This window comes from Monodelphis domestica, chromosome 1, assembly GCF_027887165.1.
Source record: "Monodelphis domestica isolate mMonDom1 chromosome 1, mMonDom1.pri, whole genome shotgun sequence".
In the NCBI taxonomy this organism is placed as follows: Eukaryota; Metazoa; Chordata; class Mammalia; order Didelphimorphia; family Didelphidae; genus Monodelphis; species Monodelphis domestica.
Window position 1 is genome coordinate 364838040 of NC_077227.1, and position 20038 is coordinate 364858077.

Genomic DNA, 20038 nt, shown 5'->3' on the forward strand with positions numbered 1-20038 from the left:
GGAATAAAAAGTGGAGGAATTGCATGATAACTGGAACAACCTCCAGGAATTGATGCACAGTAAAAGGAGCAGAACCAGGACATCATTGTCAGAGACTGATAAACTGTGGTATAATCGAATGTAATGGACTTCTCCATTATTGTCAATGCAGTTTTCCTTAACACCTTGGAGGGATCTATGAGATCTATGAGAAAAAGACTATCCACATTCAGAAGAAAAACTGTGGGAGTAGAAACACAGAAGAAAAAAACAACTGCTTGAATACATGGGTAGAAAGGATATGTTTGGGGATTTAGACTCTAAATGTACATCATAGTGCAAACATCAACATGGAAATAGATTTTGATCAAGGACACATGTAATACCCAGTGAAATTGCTAGTCATTTACGGGAAGCTGGGGTGAGGGGGAGAGGGAAAAAGTATGATTCTTTTAAACAAGGAATAATGTCCTAAAATGATTAAATAAATTAATTTAAATTAAAAAAAGAGTTATCCATATCCTCTTTTCTTGTAGGGACACATATCATTTTAACTTATGGGTCGCTTAAAAAGTTGTTTGTTTTGTTTTTTCTCCTTTCTTAATTACCTTTTGGTTATTCTCTTCAGTTCTGTGTTTGGGCATCAAATTTTCTCTTCAAGTCTGATCTTTTCTTTTCTTCTATTTTATTAAATGACCATACTTTCCACTGTAAGAATCTAGTCAGTTTTGCTGGGTACTTGATTCTTGGTTATAGATCTACTTCCCTTGCTTTCTGGAATATCATATCCGTACCTTTTGGTCCTTCAATGTAGATGCAGCCAGATCCTGTGTCATCCTCTTTATAGTTCCATTTTATCTGAATGACTTCTTAGCAGCTTGTAATATTTTTCCTTGATCTTGTAGCTCTTTCATTTGGCTATAATATCCCTGGTTGTTGTCAGTTCAGGATTAAGTACAGGAGGGAATTTGTGGATTCTTTCAATCTCCACTTTTCCCTCTTGCTCTAGAATGTCCAGGCAGTTTTCTTGGATCATTTTCTTGAATCATTTCCTTTAAAATGATGTCCAGGCTTTTTCTTTTTTCATGACCTTCTAGTAGACCAATGATTCTTAAGTTTTCTCTCCTGGCCCTATTTTCAAAATCTTCTGTTTTGTGGTTGAGGTTTTTCATATTTTCCTCAATTTATTCATCTTTTTTTATTTTGTTTTATAGTTTCCTGTTGCCTTGTGAAGTCATTTGCTTCTAGTTCTTGTATTCTAGTTTTTAAAGACTAAATTTAATTCCTGGCTTTTTGGTCATCCTTCTCCTTCTGGTCTGATTTTCTCTGGAGGTCATCTTTCATCTTCTTTGCCTCATCTCTCATTTTCTTTGGCTCATCCTTCATCTTCTTTGCCTCATTTCCAAGCTGATTTATTTTGACTTTCATGACACTATTTTCTGTTTCCAGATGACTTATTTTGCTTTTTAAGTTTTTTTTTTCCCCAGTTGTCTTCAGCCTCTCTTAATTGTTTTTTGAATTGTATTTCTAGTTCTTCCAAAGCCTGTGTCCAATTTGCTGGAGTTTCTGTGTTTTTGCTTACTGTTTCTTGATCGTCCTCTGTTTCATTTGCTCTTTGTTAATTGCTTGGATAGAAGCTGTTGATTGTAATTTCTTTTTTCTTTTTCTGTTTTTTTCCCCTCATATTTCCCCCTTCTTTCCCCACTGTAGTTGCCTATAGTCTTGCAACTCTCATTTTGTGCTGGATCTGTGAGTTTGTGCTATTTTTTTTTCCTAAAGGGGTTTCCTCTCTGTTCTGCTGTTTGGTCAGGTAGTCTGATCTTCCCCAGCTGACAGATGAAGCTGAGAAGGAGCTGGTCCTTCTACCCTGTTGTTATTGGTTTTTGCCTGTAGTTTGTTGCAGGCTTTACCCCTTGGAGCTCAGTTAGCAAGGCTCTTAGATCAGTCTGTGGGGGATGGGTGCTGGATACTGAGCTTCTCTTCTCTCTGAAAGCTTCTTCTCTGCCCTTTTTGATGAGATTGAGCCAGGGTGGAATTGATCTGCAATGTCTGCTGTGCCCTGAGGCCAAAACCTCCAGAAACATGTTTTGGGGGGCAAGATGAAGCATTTCTGCTAAGCCTGGGCTGTCTGCTCTGGGTTTCTCCTCCAGCTGCTTCTATGCCACCTGTGTTCTATGTCCTGAGCTTGGAACACCTTTGCAGGCAAGGTTCTCCTTCCAAACTAGCACCCTTGCATGCCCAGAGATTCCAGCCACTGCTAGAGGCTCAGCACTGTAGGTGGGGTTGTGGTCCTGCTACCTTCCTTCTTCCTTCCCCTTAAACCTGTGTATTCTAGAGTACAGGCTTTTTTTATGGTTCGTACCTTTTCAGTTGGGTCCAGGAGGAGTGTTCCTTAGCTCTATCCTCTTGTTAGATATGATTTTCATTCCCCTGGAAGCACTCTGTTTTTGATCCATGAGGAAATATTTGTGGAGGTCTGAATTTTTGATCCCTCTAAGCCGTCATCTTGACTCCTCCTGGCTACAATTCTTTAGTGCTTTTGGTACTTTTGTAACCTATAATTTAATAAGTCACTTGATAGGCATTTCTGACACTAAGTGATCTGGTTCTTGAAAGAGAGATAGGTACCCAGTCTCTAGGCCCATCTACTTTACATCTTGATAGAACCATGCAGAGGTTCTTCCCCTTTGTCACAGACTTTATAAATGTAGGGTCATGATTAATACACAATGAGACATTTATTTTATATTTTAGTGATAGATTTTTTAATATTATTAATCATTATCATTAAATTCTACTCACAATTTTTTCTATTCTTTGAAGGATTTAGAAAAATGAAAAGGGAGATAAAATGCTATGTGTCTTACTTGAGAATCTGAAAGATAAATTTGGGGGCCAATCCAAAAGCATAATGAATGTTCATTGATTTAGCAATTATTTAAATTCCATATTATTCTGTTTCAATATTATTTTATAGTAACATATTGAAAATATGAGGAATTTAGAGAAACATTTGATAATTTGCATTAACTGATGCAAAATGAAATTACCATAATCAAAAGAATAACATACATGACTATGGCCATGTCAAATAAAAACCAAAACTAAGCAATTGAAAAGAAAAAAGAAGATAATAAACCTAAACAATACATAAGGAAACATAATTATTTCCTCTCATCAGAGAAAAATAAGACTACAATTTTGGGATTCTATATCATTTTCAAATACAGTGTGGTCCCGATCAGGTACTTTTAAAAAATAAAAAGCTTTTTTTTTTAATTTTGATAGTTACAGAATGTGTTAAAAAAGCAGCAATAACTTTTTCCCCTTTTGAAGTAGAACCATTCGGAAATTTATCACAAGTAACAGAAACTGTAAGTATTCATTTTACTTCTATTTTTTTGTCATATTTGCAAAGAAATGTTAAAATATGTGTGCCATTTAGGAATAACAGTAATATATTTTAAATTCAAAATGACTTTCTTCCATTTGAAATTGTAATGAATTGGGTGAGAAGCTTTTAAATAAATACATTTAATTAAATATATCTGAACTTAGATATCCTATGTGTATATTTGTGTACATGTGTATGGGTATGAACATATTTATGTATATGTATATATTTAAAGTGATAAGTGAAAATGTCATATTTATGAAATATTTCCATTCAATAACACAAGTAATTTTGAAAGAAAATTGCAGGAACTATGGAACAGATAGGGCATTAGTCTTGTAATTTTTGGTCTTCATTCTATTAAATCATTAGATTTTAATTCCTTTACTAAAATCTTTTGGCTATTTGGGAAATAAGGAAGAATAGAAGCCACTTATTGAGAGGTTTTGTCTTTTCTACATTATGTGCTCCAGTCACATTTATAAATCCAGTTTTCAATGAAAAAACTACTTCATTAAAATCTTCAAATATGCATTTGAATATAAAAATTTAAGTGTCTACATAAATATCATTTAGTGCCTATGTTTCAGTATTACTGTAAAAATGTCTTATGGATAATCATTCAAAATAGGCTTCAGTTCCCTAGTTCCTGTGACTTCATTGGACAGTTAGATATTTGTTCATACTAGCTACTTAAGAAGTCTGTACTAAATGAGTAAGCAAATAATATTTATTTATTAATTTAGTGGTCAACTAAACTTTTTCTAGAGACAATATGAAAGCACATGACCAAAGTAATGCCTTTGAAGATTGGGGGAGATAAGGGTAAATATTCTCTCTCTGGCAGTGAAAAGTAAGTTGGGAAACATCATTTTATTCATTACTTGTCTAAAAGTTACTTTTTAATCTTGGGAAGTTGCTTCACCACTATTGGTCTCAGACTAATAATTTGTGAATTGAGGGAATTGGACTTTCATATCTCTAAAGTTTGTTTTACTTCTAACACTGATTCTTTGTGTAAAGCTTTAACAATATTTCTAAAATGCAACAATGTAGATTCATTCGATTTTTCTTAAATATGATATTTTAAAATGTATACATTTTAATGCTATTATTACATTCTAGGAAATTTTGTTTATCTTTTCACCTCTTAAAATTAGTGCTTATTGAAAACAAAATAAAACTACATGTATTCTTATTGCAGACTACATTTTCACAGTCTGGAAAACCATAAAAGTTTCCTTTGATTTGGAAAAATAAATGATGTCTTTCAAAGGATCAACTTATTATTATCATACTCCCTTACTGTGAATAAATCCATATTTTTCTGTCCTTATTTCTGGTGATTTGTGTGACATCTGTGGAAATAAAAGGCTTTGAAAGAAAATGGGCAAATCTGGGTTACACGTGAGTTGCTGATGAGCTAAAATCTCAGCCACAGAGGAAAAGTGGATAGTGCCCTACTTACACAACTGTTAAATAAGGAGAGTTCTATTCCTGAATTCTACTCCCCCCTCCAATGGACATCAATCAGGTTATTTTTTGAACCTATCAAAAATAATTTAGCATCATTGTGATATGTCTCCTGGAAAAATGTAAAGCAAATGAAAGATCTGTTTATGTGCATATGTATTGAAAGGAGGCAGAGAAGTGTGTAACAACTGACCTTTCACTTGTTCATACCTTCATTAGAGACTACAAAATTCAATGAATGTACAGAATCTTCATCTTATGTACTTTTGGCAAGATTTCCATGCACTCCTTGCAGGATTCTAAAGACAGGACCCTAGCTTATGAGTAAGGAGACCTGAGATCAAGTGTTGATTTCCTATATTACTTTGGGTAAATCATTTAATCTTTCTATATCCATTTCTTTAAATAAGAAATAGTTAAAACACTTTCCTTAAATATATATTAGGTTTGTTATGAAGACTAAGTTAGATAGATGGCAATAACTTGGAAAAGCACAAAGTCATTATACAAAAACAAATTCTTATTCCTATCCTTTCACTTAATTTCTACTCAGATGCCATAATATGACAGAGAAACAATGCTGGATTCTGAGGAACTATATATGCAGAATGTAGTTCTTTGGCTGATTCTATTAAATTACAAAGGTCTCAGGAACAGGTAATTGACATCCTGATATCCCAAGATCAAATGCAGTTGAAAGCTTTATCAGCATATGATCAACTTTATTTTGTTTGTTTTTTTTATTTTTTTTGAAAATTATATTTAATTAGATGATTTAGAATATTTTTCCATGGTTACAAGATTCACGTTCTTTCCCTCCTTTTCTCCCCACCCTTCTCCCATATCTGACACACAATTCCGCTGGGTTTAACATGTGTTATTGATATGATCAACTTTAAAGAGATGAATTCTTGACCAGAGAAATTGACAAAATCAGCTAATAAGAGAAGAAAGGCTTTTAACCGTTATTTGTGAAAAGAATACTCACAATAAGCAATGCATATATTTTTGAAATATGTTTTACTATTGTTACCATGTTAATCCTATTAATTAGTTATAGGTTATTGCAAGATGGACTGACAGATTTTATTCTTCCCTACTTAGCCAGAGTATCTGTTGTTATGGCTTTAGTTAGCTGATTAGCATCCACTAGTTGCAGTGGCTACTTTAGCTCCTAAGCCACATCTTCTTTTCCTCTCTTAACAATCATTTCCATTTCTGTTCTAAATATTGGGGGCGGGGGGAAGAGAGTTGTTATTCCCCATGGATGTGGTATTTCTTATTTAACAAAATGATCAATGCCACATATATGGGGACCTGCAAAATGGAATCAGTTTAGAAAATAAAAGTAAAATAAATATTTCATGTAAATATCCATTCTCATACAAATAAATTTAAGGAGCTCCATGGTAATGACAACTATCATATTTATTGTTAGGATTTGGAGGCAGAAATCATTTTTTCTTAACATTAAAAAAAATTCATAGCCACTAGTATATCTTGGCCATAAAACAAAAGTCCTATTGACTCAGGTTTCAAATAAAGCTTATTTATTAGTTAAACATTTAAAATTACTTCTTCTACACATATTTATTTTACCTTATTTTCTTAAATGAAATGAAATGGCATGTGATAATTAAAAGGTTATTTCCTTTATTTCTGCTTAATAATATAATAAAATATAAAGTTAGAAACCTCTTCTTGCTTAATACATTTAGTATAATTTTCTTAATATTGTCAAAGTTTTTTGACACTAGAAATTGAGAAAGAAAAAAAAAGTCTGTTTGTACTTCATAATGCATTGCTCTTGGCCTAGTAGGTGTTTAATAAATGTTTGTTGTATACTAAAATATTCCATTAGAAAGACAATTCAGTTCTTTGCAATCTCCTTAGCCTTTGTGAAGTACAAGGTTACTCCTTACTATTGTTCATTACTATAAGTGTTCTGGCCACTGTACTTGTTAGAATGTATAGGGCAGTTTCTGCTTCTGAAACACCAAAGACTTTTTGATACTTTGAAACAAGAATTTAAATGACTATCTCTAATGTTAAAGAAATTAGTATTATAGCTCATTTGTGCAATAAATATTTTACTGGTGATGATGATAGACTAGATAAAGATTGAATGAAACTGTCCTTGACCTAATCTAATTGCTCCTGTGACCTCAGACAAGTAACTTTAGTTTTTGGTAACTTAACAAATTCATTATTCTTTCACAGAGTAATTTCCCCTCAAAGTGATTAAGGGCACTTTGCTAAAAAGATGGTATTAGTGCACAAGCAAAAGATGACAATAACTATATTAAGAATGTAAGTGAACAATTGGGAAATGAATATTTTATGTATGTTTTTTATTCATAGTCCATATATTCAAGAAACCCCACAAAACATTAAATTATTAAATTATAATATATTTTACGGTTTGGATGAAAATCTTAGCAGACTTTAAAATACAGATTTTTTATAATCAGTGCAAATGACAAAAAAACAAAAAAAAATCATCAATTATAAAAGATAATTTCACACAAAGAAAAAAACGTGCCTCACTTTCAAGAGCAAGTAGAAGTATAAATTCTATTACAAATACTTTGAATATTTTCTATAGTTTCAAACTGAATTCTAAGTTTTTTTTGAAATTACTTGATTTTAAATATTCATAGGCTTTCTAAAACTATACAATATATATTTATGTTACACTCCTATAGGATGAATTGTATCTGCCTTGCTCTGCAGACTAGTGTTCAAATATAAAAATTCTGGCCTATCATTTGCAAAAACACATTCTATGAATGGCCAATTTTAGAAATGTGTTTTTTATGACACAAATGAACAAAATGAAAGACAGTTCGTTCAGTAGGTGGATAAAAGTGACAGTAATTGGAATAATTTAACCTGATAAGAATGCCAAAGGATGAAGTTCTGATTGTTTTCAAATATAAGAAAGAAGAGATGAGAATTTGTTATCCATCAACCAGAAAACCAGGAAAATTCAAGTATCATTTTAATAATATGATTCCTTAGAGATAACTTAAATGTTTTAATCTGAATGTTACTCAGAGAAAAAATGGCTTTCTTGTATTACAGTGGAAGCCTTCAATAATAAATTAAGAAATAATTTAGTTTAAATTAGAATAATATAATTATGCTGGGGAAATAAGATTGAATCAAATGGCATTGCTGAATTCCTACCTAATTTATAAACCTAACGTTATTCCATGAAACCCCCAAAATGTAAAAAAAAAATTAGTCAATATAATTTTCATCTTTTATTTCTCATTTCTACAATTATTTACCTGTTGTATTCGAATACTCAGATTACCCTTAAATGAAAATGTTCAGCTATATCAGAAATCAAAGATATATTTTGGGGAGGCAGTTTGACAGTTGTGTCATATGACCAACTCTACCTATATCATCCTCCCTCTGACAACCTTCACGCTTAGAGATCCTTCTGAAATAAAAAAGACAAGAAGTTGAGTAATACTGTCTCTCCTCAGTCTTTTCCTTTTGGGGTCTGTCCTGAACATACTACCCCTACTATTCAGCACCACCTACAGCTCTGGGGTGGTGGTGCTGAAAGGACAGCTCCCCACGCTGTGGGCCATCTCAGCCAGAGCTCCAGCAAAGATTTCTGAAATCATCGCCCATACATTCTTTTTTAACGCACACTCATTCACAAAATCTGAGAGAACCATCGTCATCTCTGCTTACATGGGAATGTACTTAGACTGACTCTTGTGAACACCCACCACCCACCCTACCAATATTTAGTGTGTAAGATGACAGGGAGTAAGAGGAGGAGGGAAGAGCAATCGAGGTGAAGATTGTAGGGCAGAAGGAGGGGAGAAGAGTGAAGGTTAGAGAACAGTGAAACTTTCCACTCCAACCCCTTCTTGAAGATCTCTAATTTTTCTTGTTTTTCTCACCTATCATTTCTTCAACACTACCAACACCCCTGCCCCAACATACGGAGTTTGGGACAAGACAGAGAGATCCGGAATATGGAGGCACTTGTTGTTTTCTTGATCCCTCAGATCACCAGCATGATTTATTCAATTTAAATACTTGAAATTATCCAAAGCAAGGAGTCAAATATGCTTGCGTGTTTTCTACAACCACAGAGTTGGTTTGCACAGATAAAACCCAGTCCTTTACATGCGCTCGTTTACGCCCTTGAAAAAAGCAGCAAAAGACAGTTGAAGAAAGGAGTTTTCTCAGTCCTGTCCCTGTCCCGTTCCGTGAGTGTAAGGGTTCGGGCATCTCATAAACACTGCTGAATTCTTGGCCCATCTCCACGCCATATAATACACGAAAACCTGCACATATATAGAAGAGAGAACGAAAGAGGAGGGAAGTGTGTGTATCCTTCATTTATAACATTGTATCTCTGCATTTCAGAACTCTTGATCATTCATATTTATGCAGTTGCTAAATATTTCATCAAAGGTGGAATACTAATGTAGAACAGCTTTATTTTTAATAGGAAAGCCTTAAAATAGTCTGTTAGTAAATTGCAAGTGTCGAATGATTTCAAATGTAATCTCTTAAATTCCCCTGTCCCCTCCCCCTCAATAAAAAGCTTGCTGCAGATTGTAGAAGGATTTGAGTCTGCAGCTAGAGCGAGGGGGATTAGGGAGAGAGCAGTTTAAGTTAAATTGTGCTGCATATAAAAAAATGGGCGGATTGGTCTCTAGATGGAGAGACTGGTACCACCTTCCTTTCTAAAATAAAATCTCTCTGGCATGAAGTCACTGCCTATTTCACATCCGGTTTACCCTGGGACGTATTACTACTGTCTTGGTAAAGAGAGATCTTTTGTTGTATATCTGCAGACCGAATATTGGGAAGAAATTTGGGTGTGAAATCTTCAACATTGAAGTACAGAAGATTCCATGATGCTTCAGACTGTATGAGTGAGAGACAGAGCCAGGGACAACATTCGGCTCCAGTCCCTGAGCCATCCCATACTCTCACCAGCTCAGATTTCTTGGCGATTTTCTCTGGCAGACTTTCCATCCTCCCTTCCCAATCCCCCCTGCCCCCCGCCCGCTTCTTCAGAGATCCAGTGCCTGGAGGGGGCCGGAGGTAAGTGCTGCTTCAGGATCGCAAGCAGACCTTTGAACGTGGGTTTTTCAAGCCTGAGAGATCAGGTAGCTACAGGGGGAAGAGAGAGGGAAAGGGAGAATGCGAAGAGTCCGTTTCCACAGCAGGTAGAAAGGACTGGGGAAAAAAAAAAGGATGAAAACCTCAGCATTCGCTGGGTCACCCCTTAATCTCCACTCGCCTTCTCCCCTGGCTTTGGACAGATTTGAATTTGAAATTTATTCCTGGAAGAGGAGGGGAATATAAGAGTTGTTTTGGTCTATTTTGCAAAGGTGGGGGTGAGAGGGATATCGTCCAAACTTGCAATAATGTGAAGCAAAACATGTTTTAGTGTAGGTTTGGGTGAAGGTACTCTAAATCTGACACCAAAATTCATCTTTCCCCTTTTCCAGTGGATACTGCTGAAATGTTCTTGCGTGTAGAAGTCTCTCTTATTTTGCATTTGATAAACTCAAGGATATTTAACTGTCTTTGGATTGGTGTGTGTGTGTGTGTGTGTGTGTGTGTGTGTGTGTGTGTGTGTGTGTGTGTGTTGGGAAAGGGTGGTGGCAGGTAGTGAAGAGGGTATCCTGGGGTTCCTTTGTACATTGTAACGCTTGCATTTGTCTTTTCATTCTGCAAGAAACTTTACTTCTTCAACAACTGTAGTATCTTCTTGGGATTGTTTTTCTCTTAAAAAATATTAGATCAGGGCAAATACCTAGAGTTCAATGTTTGGTAATTATTTGGGAGGTTTAGACAAAAATCAAAAGAAAATGTATTTTTAAAAGTTAGTTGAGTCTAGTAAGAGAAGCTATTTTATTTTATTCAGATGTTGCTGTCTTATTAGAAGGTACATGATATTTGTGTGGCTTGAATGAAATATCTTATTAAATAGATTTTAATTTTTCCTGGCATATTTAACTCATTTTTGTCAAAGCCAAACATAAAATCAATTCAGATATATGGATGACTTAGTATTTCTTATCTCCAGATCATTTTACTCAAAATATATTGCGTTCTGTTGTTCAAATGTCTGATCATAACTGCTTTTTAAAAACTGATTTAAATAGTTCCTGGGAGAGAGGAATGAATTGGTGTGGATTTATTTTAGAGGCACAATGTTAAACTGAAGAGTACTTAAATTTATAAGATAATTTAATGTATTATAATTCATTAATATTCTCAACTACTAAAAGATGCACATTTGCATTTACACTTCTGAATGTTTTAATTAAAATGCATTCAAAATATAGAAATCTGCTCATTACTGGAATATTGCATTGACTTTTGAAAACTGAAGCTATGAAGAGATTCAAAGTTTACATTACTGAAACCTTCCAACCATTCCTCCCTCTAACAATCTAAATCTACATCAAACACCAAAAATTAGCAATAGTTGCATTTCATTTAAAAGAGAAATATTCTTAAAAAATCACAAAAATCCACTCTAATGCTAGCTCACATCTGAAAATACCCTGTTCATAAGAAATTATTTCTGAGAAGGCAGCAGAGTAAAACTAAAAAAAAAAAAAGAGGCTATGAAGAGTTTGTGTGTTTGCATGTATATGTAATCAGCACATGGTTTGTTTGTAAAGTATGTGCATTAGCCTTATGAAAGTGTTAGTGTGCATACTGAGTAGGAAGTCATAAAGGGAAAATGTCAAACATTATTCTTATGTACAGCCAAGTAGGTTTCATAAGATAAAGGAAGATAAGAAAAGTCAGCTCTGAGATAAAGGTAGATCCTGAACACAAAGGTGAAATATAGCCATAAAAAAAGCTCTTTTGGTTACTACTAAATATACTCTCCAGGATATGACAAATAGTTAAAATGTTATTGGATAGTGAATTCTTGGAAACAAAATTTTGAGGTAATCAAGTTTTTAGTTTATAAATAAGCAAATTGGGAAAGGATGATTTTCTTCATATTAGAAAGGTTGCAAAGTCAGTTCCCAAGATAGTTCTCAAGTTGAGCAAGTCCCATCAGAAAGTGTTTAAATGCTTATGCTTTTCCAAGAAAAGTAAAGATGCAGATTTATTTCTCAATGGAGTAATGAAATGGGGAGTAGAAAATGGATGAGGCCATGTTTGTATTGTTCCAATGAGGTGTCATATCACTGTGAGGTCATTTCCTGACATGAAAGAATTCATCTCAATGGCCTCAGCCTCACTGGCTATAACTCCACTTTCCCTGAAAGGAATGTTGATATCTACTTGTTTTACTTTTCACTAGGAAAATCCAAGATGAAAAGAAGACTTGGTTTTTCTAAATATTTTTGGGCCTGGGCACTCCTTCTGAATGCACTGTCTGGAAAAAGGTGGGAGACTATTTTAAAACTGCATGAATATTTCTATAACTTTTCATTTATTCAAACAGGGAGAAGTAAATTGTGCCTGAATGGAAGAATTACTAAGGGAATTCAGGAAAGTTAATTGGAGTCAAATCCCAGCTAAGTCTAAAGAAGTGTAGCCTGAAAGAATAATACCACTTCTTAGCATGACATGCTAATTAGATTATGCCTAACAGCCTTCAACAAAGAATATGGGAATCTAGCATTATCTTTTAAAATTGAACTTTTCAATGCCAAATACGATCTGCTTATGAAATAGTATTTCCTAATTTATAGAGAACCAAAAAATCATCCTAAATTCATTCATATCTACTATGTTCCGTCAAATAATCTATCTGTATATTAAAATTAGTTGTACACAATGTGTCCTAAAGTAATAATTCAAGTTTGAGCTCTTGATTTTATAAAAAATGACTATGTAGTCTATATATTAATGTTATATTTTGGTTTGATAAATATATGTAGAATGATTTATTAGTATTCTTTTGATTATCATTTATAAATATTTAAACATCAATAAACTATGACTTCTGAATTAATGAGTGGAGGATATTGAATATAGTTGGTTGGAAGAAAATATTAATACAAGTATTTGTATTCAAAACAAAAATAAAAATCCATAAATAATAAAATCTAAACTTTTAATAATATCGACATATTTCTGGTAACACTTCATGAACAAAATATTTTTAAGCTATTTTTTATTTAAAAATCAATCAGGCATACCTAACTCACCATTTCTATTTACAATTACAGATTAGGTATAACATATAATCCAAAGTATTTTACAAAAGATAAAAACTTAAAAATGTCCCTTCAAATTGTTCTAAGATTTGAGGCAAATACGATTTCCAGACACATTCTTTATAGGAGAATTTAAAAAGATAACTAAAGATTTCATCTTTCTATCATGCTATTATTCATGATGCAGGATATTTAAATGATAAGTTGGGATATAATTTACAATAAGATAAAACTAATTGAAAATTTTACATGTATTTCATTTCTTTTTGAAAAATTATGTGGTGTCACTATTGTAATGACCTGTAGATGGAGTTAGTGTACAGTGTTTTATTATATGGTTTAGTATGAAACCACAGTCACATACAGTAACTGACATTTCTTTACAAAATATACACTTTCAGTTAAAACTAAATAAATGTTTTTGCTCTTTTTCATTGTTCTGTGCTCTGGACAGTTGTTTCAGTGTTATAATGAAAATAGGAATGATAGGGATAGATGGTGAAATTAACAAATTACTTTGAAAAAAAGCTCTCTATTTCTACTAGGCTAACAGAGCTTGTCCTGTTTAGTCAAAGGTAGCAAGTCTGGTATTGATATGCATATCCTACTATGCTGGACAAAGCGTATTAGGATAAAAATGGTAAGTCCTTGTAATCTATGCAAGTTATAGTAATATAGCTTATATTTGGAGACAGCTATAAAACTAGAGAAAAATGCAGGTACTGGTAAATAAATGTGTCCCAGGGATGACATTAATTTCAGAATTGTGGTTTGCCTTACTATCTAAACTCAGGGTCTTCCCATATTCATTTCCACCTACTTTTTTTTTCATTTTTATTCATATGTTTCACATATTCTAAGGTGCACTGTCATTTTACTTTCTGTTTTCTCCTTGTGACCTTCTAATAACCTTGGTATGATGAATGCATAGCATTCGGTTTAGTGACATTGAGTTTTATAAGGAATTTCATCAGGGAACCACTTCAGCATTTCTGCCATCATCAAGTTGAGGTCAGGAAAATTGAGGAATCCTCATAAAAATTGTTTAGAAAGTTTAAAATAAATTTGGAGTACAAACAAAATGTAAAATTAAACAATATATTTTTAATTTTAGGTAAATCTGTATTATAAATCATTTTGGTTATGGAAATATTTAATACTGTAAAATTGTTGAAAGTTTTTTTTTATTTGGAACAAATGGAGATGATACTTTATAATTTGGACTTTGCACTACCAAAGAATTAAATTCCTATTTATCAGTGTTTTCTTCTGAAATTACACTTTGATGACATTATTATAGTATATCTAAAAAAAACACTGAATATGTAGTTTTAATGATTTGTTTTTTTTAGAATCCTTTAAAAGCAATGGAAGCACAGAAAAGTAAGGCCCAGCATATTCTAAGAAGATCATATCAATGAACTATTATTAACATTTTCATTAAATTGCTGTATTTATTGTTGTTCAAACTAGTTATAATAAAGAGGTAATTCTACTTCTTAGTGGTGTTTAAATTTCATCTAAGAGGAAAATTCATTTGTAATATATTATTTTTAAATGATATTTATCAATATATCTGATAGAATTAATAAATACTATATATGATTAGTTCAAATAAATTGTTTTTATTGAGAATACAGAAGGCAAGGAAGTTGAGGTTCAAAATACTGATATTAACCTGAGGAGAAATATGTGTGCAACCAGTAGATTCTGATTATACACACTATCCTAGTATAATGCAATGGAAGGATAATGGGACTGAAGAAGAGTCTTGGTTAAGCTAACAACTGGCTATAATACATCAAGAAATTTATCTCCATATGACTCAGTTTCCTTATCTATAAAAAGGTGGGTTCTGCAAAATGACCTCTAACAAACATTCTCATTCTGTGATAAAACTGAAGCAAAAAGACAAAAAAAAAAAAACAGAGATTGCCAAATAGTCAGGAAAACTGGCCTGATCCTTGCAATAATGACCAAATTATGATAGACACTTTAAATGACATTATTTTCTTTTGAATACATACAAGCATTGACTTTAGACTTCATGGAAGTAATTTTTTAAAAAGCAATAAATAAGACAAAAATTAAATTTGGATATCGTTGGATCTAGCATGAGATTCAGTAGGAAAAAATGAGTTAGTTGATTTAGGGACTGCTTGATTTAAAATAATGTCTGAATATTTCTTTGGGGAGAATGTGTATATGTTATTATTTTTTATTTCCAGCTTTGGACAAACTTCACTACAAGATGAAATTAAAGACAATACCACTGTATTTACAAGGATTTTGGATCGCCTCCTAGATGGGTATGATAACCGCCTGAGACCAGGATTGGGAGGTTTGTAATATTATTGTATCATTGTTCCATAAAATATTATGAAACCTTTAATTTAAATAATTTATATCTATAGACTTTTAAATTATAAAAAGTGTCATTTATATTGATAAACCATTTTTTTGAATTTTTCCAAACATTGTAATGTGAGATGTATTTTATGATGGACCTATGGATAAAAACATTTCATTAAAATGGGAGAAACCATAAAATATTTAAGAATTTTAACCATATGTGAAAAGCATTTTTCTTTTTTCATTTAGAGACTTGGCTTCCCTTATTTTGAGTAGGACAAAGTTAAAATCAAGTTCATATCATGCTGGATAAGACTCTAATTAAGACTATCAGTAATTTATCAGGCATGGTGATATTGAACTTGAGGAAAAAATATATAAATCTATGTATTCACAGATGTGTTTTGAAATTACTTATATTGATCTATTGCTTCGTACTTCGTTTTCTCAAAGAGAATAGAACAGTGAAAACAGTCTTTGAAAAAAATATTGGACATTTTCCGTTTAATCACTTTGGAAATGTTAGAGTATATTTAGATTTTCCTTTTAATGGTAGGTATGTGGTGGGAGAATTGAATTGTTTATGTTCATGTTGGGATTGGTGATAGATTTGGAGCCAGAGGCCCTTAGTTCAAATCTCAATCCTAACACTTCTCACCTGTTTGACCTTGAGCAAGTCAGTTACTCTCTCTTGGATTAAGTTTTCTCATTTTAAAATGGATATATAGGACTAAATGTCTTTTGAAGTACATTGTAGCTCTAATGTTAAATTCCTATTATGAACATCATTCCACAAATTATGAGAAAATTAACATGAAGTTTTATAATAATTTAATGTTTAAGTCAAAACAAAAGATGATCCAAAAAGCAAAATAGGTTGGTTTATGCAAATAGAGTGTTCAAAGCCAGCATTGTTTAGGTCTAGTGGTGTGTATAGACTAAAGAGTCATTGAGGTTAGGCCTAGTGATCATATAATTATTATTTGAAGAAAAACATAGCTAAATATGGGATGTTTCAGCAACAAAATTCAGAACACCTGCTGATACAGATCTTAAAGTAAAGCAATTCACAAAGATAATTCATTAAAGCATAGAAAGTTTGACTTCTGGATAAATGGAAAAATGTTTTTTTAAACAGATATTGATTAGGAATACTTCAAATATTGGTGTATATGTTCATTACAAAAGAAGTCATTATAACATTCAGGATTCAAATATATGCTTCAAGTTCTTACATTATTCTATAAAATAACAAACTTATTAAAGACTGAAGGAAAGATGGCAAAACATGGGTGGCTCACTTCTCCTTTGTTTCATATGTTTAAGGATTTTATTTTTATTTTAATGCTGAACTTGTTCTAGTCACCTGAAGTTTCCTTCTCTTTTGGAGGAGGTAAGTCACTTGAGAGTATTAAGGGACTGTTGTGATGGCTGCCAACTGCCATTATAATTTCAGAAGGCCTAAGGGGACTAACTTGTCAAAAGCCGAAGTCAAGAATATGTCAAATATCTCATTAGTTGTCTTTTCCTATCAGATTCAAATATTCCTTCTCCTTTTCTCTGAAATACACCTTTCACATTTGAATTGCTACACTTCTTTTAGATTTTACATGAGTGTCCTTCTTTAATTTGTAATAAAAATAATTGCTAATTAAAATACGAATCCAAATACAAAAGAATGAGGGAAAAGAGAGTCTCTCTTTCTCTTTCTCCCCCCTCTCTCTCTCTGTCTCTCTCTTTGTCTCTCTGTCTCTCTCTCCATATATGTGTGTGTGTGGTGTGTGTGTGTATACATAGATATCTATATCAAAATTTTGTCTGATTCCATGTAAACATTTGGATTGGTTCAAAACTAGTCACTTGGTTTTCATTAATATATATTTCAATGAACATGTACTATACAATCAGCTCTTATAATGCATGAGTCAAATATTGTAGATAGGATAAAGTGTAGTTATAAGAATAAGTGATCAATATGCTACCTTAATATATAAAGCACATTTTAAACATGATAAGTCACTGAGATTCCTTCATTAATCTCCTTTTCTAATATATGATTCATTCTTTACCTATAATCAAAATTTGAAATGTATAAGGAATTGAAATCAGTGGAAGCTCTCCTGACCCTTGAAAAATAAAATAATTCCCTTCTAGGATTTTTACAAGTTATCCCCTTTGTATAATTTGTGAGATTTATGTATATTTTCCCCTGAAATTTTTAAATATAGAATAGTTTCTTTAAAAAAAACAGGTGTTTAGAAGTTTTTGTTTTCCTGAAACTCTGAATAACTGATAAATTTTGAAAATCATAAATTGTTTATATAATTATTATATATGCTTTATTATTTGCAAAAGCAGCCATATTATCATTAAATTGCCAAAATAATGAATACTGTTGATAATTTATAAATATCATGTTTTTAAGTTTCTTTTAATTAAAATCTATTATATTAGTAGATGCTGTTATAAGCTGTGAAATGCACAGTTCTCCATGGAAGGAACCTGATTTGGGGGTTGTAGAGGTAAAAGAATGATCTAGGTAATTTATTTTCAATATATTCAGAAAAACAGGAGATACTTCCAAAAAATGACTTTATTGTGCCTAACCCAAGAGTGGTCGTACTTTTTAGCTAAACAGTTTAAATTGAGTAAAGAAAATTGGGACAGACTCTCAAAAAGATGAAGGAATAATTTATCAAAAACAGACAAATCCTTTATTTTTCTTTTATGGATAAGACAGGTGGAAGATGGTAAAAAGTAAGGGCTTGCTAAAAAAATAACAATTGATCCTTTCTTCGTTATTAAGCATAACTTCAAATGCCTTATTTTAGGGAAAGCATTATATAAGGATATTTGTGAGAAAACTCAGTAAAAAGCAGAATTCAAATTCTTACTCACTTTTCCACTTAAAATATGTCACACAAGGGAGGAATTGCTCTAAAATGAACAAATTTGAGTTATAGAAAAAATTTTAGTATTGACTGACTTAATTTTATGTTTCAAACAATGTTTACCATAAATGACATTTGTGTTTGGGACAGTGAGATATTCATTACACACACACTCACGTAGATACAGATATTTAAAGTCATTCGTTTCTGAGGGATATAATTTTTGAAAATTCCCAATATAATAATATCATACCTTGAAATAGTAAACTTAGATATTTAATTCAATACGTTACCATTACCACTTAAAAGATATTATTGATTTCCTTCATTTAGGAATTATCTTCACTGGCCAATTACCATCTCACTCTGCCTAAGTAGGAGCCATAGCATGAAAGATCTCAAAGGCTATCTAACTCAAACTACTTATTTTGTATATGATTAGACTGAAGGTCAAGGAGGTTAAGTGATGCCCATGAAGTGTCAGATGCAAGTTTGCAGCACAGTTTTCACAATTCCAGAAGTACTATACCACACTGATTTCTATGCAATAACCATACATATGACTTGAAGGCCATATTTTGGGGATAAGGTTTTCAGTGAGAAACTAACTAGATTAGTCTTCAGGTAAGAGAGAAGCATTTGTCATACTTATAGCCAAAGCCTTTCTAGCTTTGAATGAACCTGGCTGGAACTTGTATAATACTGGCATAACCTTGGGGAGTATAGTGGCAGCTCCATACAAGATAAAGAAACATAGAGTCAGTGAAAATGTTTTATCACTGTGACACTTGAAATTTATTTAATAAGTTTACTATCTAGTACACTTAATCATATATTTGTTTTGATTTCTAGTAAACAAGGTGAGGCCAGTCATTTAAAAATATTATAAAATTAATGTCAACATACCCCAGGGCAAATACTCACCAATAAAAAAAGACATGATTTATTATAATAAGATTTATTATAATAAACTTACTAATTAAGGAAAGTGGAGTGTCTAGGTTGCTAATTGTGCTGGTTTTATTGTAGAATTGTAGATGTTATATATCTCATCTACATACATCTCTCATATATATGTATATAGAAACATGTATTATTTTGACTTTATCAGCATTATTCTTTGTATAACACTTGAAAAGTGAACTGCTTCTTTTAAAAAAGAATTCGAGATTTTAGAAGTTTAATTCATTTTATTCAAGAGAAAAAATAAGAGCAAAACATTGACTACTTGTATCAATATTTGGCTACAAAAAGAGAAGCAGAGACAAACTATTTAGTTTGCAAAGAAATAAGCAACTATTAAAAACTTGCAAATAAAAATGAAAATTAAATGTCAAATTTTTATTGCAATGTCATTAATTAATCTGTCCCTATGTATATGTTTATATTATGGAATTAATAAACACAACCTATAAATGACATTGAAACTGAACCACCGTGTGTGCCCCTTATTTAGAGCATAGTCAATGTAGAAAGAGATTATGCAAGAGGGGAGGAAACAATAAGAAATAAAGAATAAGAAGATATGAAAATTTTAAGAAAGAATGGGAAAAAAGGGAAATGAGAAAAAAGAAAAGAGAATGGAAAGCATAGAAGATTAAAAATTGGGAAGAAGGTAACGGAGAAAGGAAAAGAATAAAATGGACCTCAAATAATGAGAAGAGGAGTAATCAGTGAGAATTCTCAGAAGCATAGGAAGTTTGGTTTGGAAGGAGTCTTAGCCAATGAATATGAACTATATTTAGTCAAGCATCTCTTTGACATATTCA

At 32.3% G+C, this 20038-nt stretch overlaps 1 protein-coding gene across 2 annotated transcripts in view; it reads left to right on the plus strand.

Annotated features, from left to right (window-relative positions):
• The first annotated feature begins 8667 nt into the window (after positions 1-8667).
• The window catches only part of GABRA1 (gamma-aminobutyric acid type A receptor subunit alpha1), an 88255-nt gene continuing 76884 nt past the window's right edge, over positions 8668-20038 (plus strand). Inside the window, exons 1-3 of one of the 2 annotated variants that reach the window (XM_001379986.5) lie at positions 8668-9931; positions 12165-12249; positions 15255-15367. In XM_001379986.5, the coding sequence (XP_001380023.1) occupies positions 12176-12249; positions 15255-15367 (187 nt within the window). In that variant the 5' untranslated portion in view covers positions 8668-9931; positions 12165-12175. Of the gene's footprint in view, positions 9997-12164; positions 12250-15254; positions 15368-20038 lie in introns of both variants that reach the window. The other variant, XM_056811543.1, reaches the window with a different exon arrangement.